This window comes from Pundamilia nyererei, unplaced genomic scaffold, assembly GCF_000239375.1.
Source record: "Pundamilia nyererei isolate P.nyererei 1_Seehausen unplaced genomic scaffold, PunNye1.0 scaffold00167, whole genome shotgun sequence".
NCBI lineage: Eukaryota > Metazoa > Chordata > Actinopteri > Cichliformes > Cichlidae > Pundamilia > Pundamilia nyererei.
The window spans coordinates 590,577-596,744 of NW_005187568.1; the positions used below are offsets into that span (position 1 = coordinate 590,577).

The 6,168-nt window shown below is 39.9% G+C and overlaps 1 protein-coding gene across 3 annotated transcripts in view; it reads left to right on the plus strand.

Annotated features, from left to right (window-relative positions):
• Window positions 1-6,168, plus strand: part of LOC102197052 (NMDA receptor synaptonuclear signaling and neuronal migration factor-like) — a 67,776-nt gene that overhangs the window by 57,752 nt on the left and 3,856 nt on the right. For all 3 annotated transcript variants that reach the window (XM_005745798.1, XM_005745800.1, XM_005745799.1), the window contains one exon: window positions 1,950-2,025. In XM_005745798.1, the coding sequence (XP_005745855.1) occupies window positions 1,950-2,025 (76 nt within the window). The remainder of the gene's footprint in view (window positions 1-1,949; window positions 2,026-6,168) is intronic.

The window sequence follows — 6,168 nt, forward strand, 5'->3', positions numbered from 1 at the left end:
AGCATCTTTTCTCTCTTCAGTCTTGTACTTTAAGGCTACATGTGATCAAATAGGCCCTGAAACTCGTTGAATGTGTGAACTTCTGGCTCCACCTTCATTAGAGCGCTGCAATAAATTCAGCATTCACTGGTCACTTGTCATGCAACACTGTAAATAAGCTTCTTTAAATTGATACATACATAAAAACACAGAAAACCTTAATATGACAACATCCACAATATTTTAGAACATCTAGAAGCTTTCATACTGAAAATCAATGACTTTCTAGATGTGCCCACTATGGTCCTTGTGGCTTTGTCCTAAACATACTTGCTTGGTCTTTAGATTCCTTGTCTTTTTTATAGTACTTAGAATAGAATAGAATAATCTTTTAATTGTCCCACAAGGGGAAATTTGGTTGTAACAGCAGCCAAAAAGACACATATACAAACAAACAGTACACATGACACGGAACAGAAACATACACAATTTCTCTTACATATTTACATTAAGGACAGTGGTTACTATATACAGAGAGTACTGTACAGTTATTAAATTAAATAAAAATAACTACAGATAAGAGGCAAAGCAGGTTGTAGTGCGAATTGGTTAATTAACTTATTGCAGTTACAGCGCAGATGTAAACATCTTGGGAGCAGTTCTGATTGTACAGTCTGACAGCTGCAGGGAGGAAGGACCTGCGGAAATGCTCCTTCATGCATCTAGGATGCAGCAGTCTGTCACTGAAGGAGCTCTGCAGTTCAGCAACATTTACATGCATGGTTAGTATCTTTGATTGTATTCATAGGCACAGGTTATTCCCACTCCAGTAAGGAGAGATCATTTATAATCTAGCTGCTCATCAGACTACAATGAAACTACACAAACTACTAACAATAGTAAGAAGTAGGGCATGACCCACTGATGTTGACTTGGATAAGAATCTCTGTCTGGTTAGAATGATGTTGAGATTAACACGAGGTGGGTCACATAAATGAGAGTCTGGAAGGTAGGATGACACAAGTACTGAGATGTAAAGCAAGTGGAATAGAGACTAACTCGAGAAAATGACTGGGCCTAAGTAATGACAACTGTATTGAGTTTGACATTGTGGGAAAGCAGGAGTGTTGTGAAGAACAGAATGGAAGAATTAGTGATTACAGATCTTTCCTATTAACCTTACACATGAGCTTTTTTCTATCACACACATCATGGTGATGCATTGAAAACTGAAAACAAGCACATTATACTTGAGTAGTGCTTATTTAAGCTGCACAGTACTTCAGTTAATTGACTCAAAAGGAAGAAAATGGCAACTAATAAAAAAATTCAAAATACATAATTTCATTAAAAAAATATAAACAAATTAATTTGATAACTGTCTGTGTAGGTTCTCAGTCATTCAGGTCATGGTGATCTTAGGAGCTTGGAAAGAAAAATCATCTGGACGTTTCACCTCTCATCCAAGAAGCTTCTATAGTTTTAAAACCAATTGATGGCGAGTCCCAGGTATTTAAGTCCTACTGGGAGTTTTCCCTTATGAGGGTTGTTGACCCACTATTGATCATGTACCACATCACATGAGCCAAGGTATATGAAAAAGTGTGTGGGTCACTATCAGCAGAGGTTTGGGGTGAAACCATTGTGAGACCTTGCCCCACCCTATCATGTGACTTAGTTAAGTCACATGATAGGCTTGTACCAAAAGGTCTGGCTCAGCATTCAAAAGCAGCTACAGTGAGTTTAAGTGGGTTTGTCTTCACTACAGCTACTGTGCTGCAAGTGGCACATTGACCTTTTTTGCATACACCCGGCTGAACAGAAGTGCTGCAGGGTCTGCTCCAGCTCTCTGCACACAGTGCTATCTACCGCATTACCACTGCTTTGTTTGTTTTCATCTCACAATGCTGGTGGCATTTGGAACAGAGCGTTCTCTCTGTCTCTAACTCTTTCTCCTTTCTTCCCTGCAGCTTATTCAGACTCTGAAGAGGTTGATGAGACCCACCTCCGTTGAATTTAAGTCTCCACTAGAGCTGTCAGCACAGGGTGAGAGTAAAACATGCTCATCTGTAAACAGTTTCATTTAAGCTCTGGTAATAACTTTTTGCTGCAGATAACCCACTGATTCGACCTGTGATGCAGAACCACAATGTGCACACACACTAAAAAAAACACATGTACAGTGTTTGTATTGATTTAATGCTACCATCCTCAGTGGTACTCTTTCTGAATGTTAATAGTGGGTATTAGTCAATGCCAGGAAGCTGCTTAGCTATAAAGAAAGCTTGTTAGGGAATATGAGCAAACACAGACTTGCAAACTCTTCTGAGCTTTTAACAGATACCTCATCAATCATTTCCCTGACATCTATGGATACCACGCTAATTATTTTCCTATTAAAACATAATTATCCCAGCTGTGCTTTTTCCCATCCTCTGCTGACCCACCACACTCTGCTCCATCACCACTTTTGTCTCTTTTTCTCCACATACATAGAAAATGCAGCAGTGTGATAAAGCATGAAGCACTTGCTGTCGAAAGAAAAAAATTGACAAGATAATCCAGCAAGCCAGAGATCATCTCTGGAACCTGATGACAGCCAGAAGATGAAACTTGGCATCCACGTTGGAGTTTATTATACACATTTTAAGGTCAACGTATGCAGTGTAGATTGCATTCTGCATATTGAATAGTTGGCTAAGTGCACATATATTGCCTTGAGCACAGTGAAGCACTCATGCTTTCTAGGTCATTGATGAAAAAATATGAATTCCATAAATGGTAAATGGCCTGTATTTGCATAGCACTTTACTTAGTCCCTATGGACCCCAAAGCGCTTTACACTACATTCAGTCATCCAACCATTCACACACTGGTGATGGCAAGCTACTTTGTAGCCACAGCTGCCCTGGGGCACACTGACAGAGGCGAGGCTGCCGGACACTGGCGCCACCGGGCCCTCTAACCACCACCAGTAGGCAACAGGTGAAGTGTCTTGCCCAGTACACAACAACCGAGACTGTGAGAGCCAGGGCGCAAACCGGCAACCTTCCGATTTCAAGACGAACTGCCATGTCTTGAGCCGCGATCGCCCCGTAAAATAAAAACATGAATATAAAATCCCTGTATATGAGGGGAGCGATTTTATCCTCTGAGAAAAGAACGTCTTATCCATTTTACTTTCAAGAGGTCAACAGCAACTAGAGGCAACTGGTGACTCAAAAAATGGAAGAGAGGAAGAAAACCAACCTGCGGCACCATGTTCCTTACAATAGCTGCTTAAGCTTTACTTTTTGTGACTAGTAGACAGTATATAGTCAGCTTTGGTCCTTGTTATGCCGTTTATTTGTTTATTCCAACCAGTCATTTTATGTACCGTAATATATTGATCTCCCACTGTTTCTCATAAAAAACCTCATTGCACTCAGCTTTCACTTTCTATGAGCCATCAAATGTTGGGGGTAGAGTTTGGGTTAAGTTCGTGTCCAACCCTTTTATATAATTTTCACCTATTTGGATTACCCATATAATAAGGTTTATGACAAATAGACTGTAATGTAAAAGCAATGTATCGATCTTTCACTGAAAGGTAACGTCTAGTTTCTGAAAAACTGCCTTTTAGCATGTGATTAAATAAAAACCCAACCCTAAAGCTACTCCTAACCTTAGACTGTTTGCTAGTGACCTGGTGGATGTTAAAAGGCTGAAATATGAATGCATTCCCTTTAACTTCAAAGCACTGTTCAACTGAAAGAAAAATCAAAGTATTTAACCACATAGTCAGACGTGCAAGCAGCCAATCCAGTTCTGTGACTTATCTCCAAGTGCACATAAGAGAATTCAACATGCTGAGTGCACTATCGACATATCAAAGGCTCATTTAAATTTTTGAATTTGCACCATGTAAAAAATGCCTCCTCCTCATCAATGCTTTATCTTTCTAACAATAACAGCAGCAACAGCAGTGAGAGTCACGACATCAGCCTGAGCTGCTGTTGTTAGCTTTGCCAGTCAAACACACATACACACTCCCAACAGCTGCTGAGAACCACGAAGCAGGACCAAAAAAGCATGTTTCTTCAGTGATGTGGAAACTCTTCAGTTTTACAAAGTCTGACATCAAACACCAACTTATCCTGTGTAAAGTTGTTAAACCTCAGTTTGAACTAACAGTAGCAGCACAACACATCTGTTCCAACATCTAAGACTACAGTACCAGTGAAATGACAGTAACGTGTTTCGTACCTTTTCATTTCCCCTCTGGTCTGATTTAATTTTTTATTTTTTTTACATTTTCTAAATAATAATTAATATTTTTTCTAGCTGGACTTGAAACTGATATTTCCGTAAGCATTAAAATAGTCCTTCAACTCCATTTGGTTGTAATATTACTGGAACAGTGACAGATTATACCACCACACACAGCCAATGGCCCCAACTCTGACCCATATTTTGCTTCTTCCATAATCACAGTGATTTCAGCTAATTACATGGTGTGTCCGTTGTTCATACTTTCACAATCATTAGGCATGTTTTCATCTACCTTTATGTGCACAACACTGTGTGGATAATCTGAGCATAAGATAAATCACCTTTTTGAACAAATTTTGGGAAAAGACATTCATCCTATTATGAAAGTTTACCTCAGATTCCATATATGTTAAACTGGCGGTGGCACTCCGTTGCAAAGTGAGTTGAAGATCCAATGCAGCCATGTGCAGGTTAATCTCAACAAGAAATTTAGACTGGGATTGGATTCTGACTGGATGAGCCATCAGCTGATGTGTGCTTATGTTGAGAGTTGCCTGAATTGCTACTAAATATCTAGACCTACAAAAACTAACATCCAAATTCAGTCATCATAAATTTCACTAATTTCATGTAGGTCTTTCTCTGACCTGTCAAAGCATGGATACAGGACTTCTGTAGGGGTTCTGTGGTATCTGGCACTGGGACTTTGGTAGCAGATGCTCTGCATCCTGGGGGTTGCATGTTGACACTTGTTGTGGCACATTCTATAGATGCCTGATTGGTTTGGGATGTGGGGAGTTTGCCATGCTCCCTGAACCTTCTAAACCTTTGAAAAAAAGTTCTAAATAGTTTTTCATCAACTCTCTGGGTGAAGAGGGGAAGTTAGCTACTGCTAGGGTGTGTCTGATATGCCCGTTGGTGGTGTTTCTGCATCATCATCATAATAATGTTGGTCCAGGATCAACATTGCAATTGATCGGTCATTTGTTTGCAATATGGGGAAAAAAAGAACACATGCCCTGTTTATATAAAACTTTCTTCTGGAACACATTTCAGGTGTTTTCTTCATTCATTTATACAGTATAGTAAATATTTAGATTTAGATTGCTCATGATGTTTGCTAGTGACAGTTTTTAATAGGATTAGCTAATTTCATTCCTAATGCTAACTAATTGCTCAGGCCACGTCAGTGGTCAGTTGCATTGTTGATCCTGGACCAAAGTTATTATGATGACGGGGACATTAGATTGTGCGCTGCCCCTCAAGCCTTTGTTGGCATTCAAAAGGTGGAGGGTGGGGGTGGTGACTCAGTCTGCAGTGGTGTTTAGGTGGGTGGTATGCTTCAAAGAAACATGGTTTCAGTCACACCAATAAAGATGAGACTGAGCCAAATATTGAAAGCTGAAAGCACGCAACCCATATATTTTCTACATATACAAACACAATCTAACTCATCTTCAGTTATATGGTATGGAATTACTGTCACACAAGCCTAAAGATTGCCTTATATTCAGGCCAGTATGGCCAAGATAAATGTGAGTCAGGTAAAACCACCCAGCAAATGATGCCTCCAAAACATTTTTAAGAGTTAAGAGTAATTTGCTATTTACACACTCTGCATTTTCTAAGCATGCTTAATCTCTCTTTGGATGGATGCCAACAGCTGCACAGGTCAGGCCAGATAAACTGAAACACCTGAACACAAATGCACTCTTTGTGATGTGCTCATTATTTGAGGTGAATGACCTGCAGTGTGCACAAAAACACTTGTGGTCCCCAGAGTAACAAATAATGTAGCAGGCAAAGGATGATGTAACATACCTGAATTGTAGGGGTGATGCTGGATGAGTTCGGGTGATTTTGCCAGTATAGAGTGTGTGTGTGTGTGTGTGTGTGTGTGTGTGTGTGTGTGTGTGTGTGTGTGTGTGTGTGTGTGTG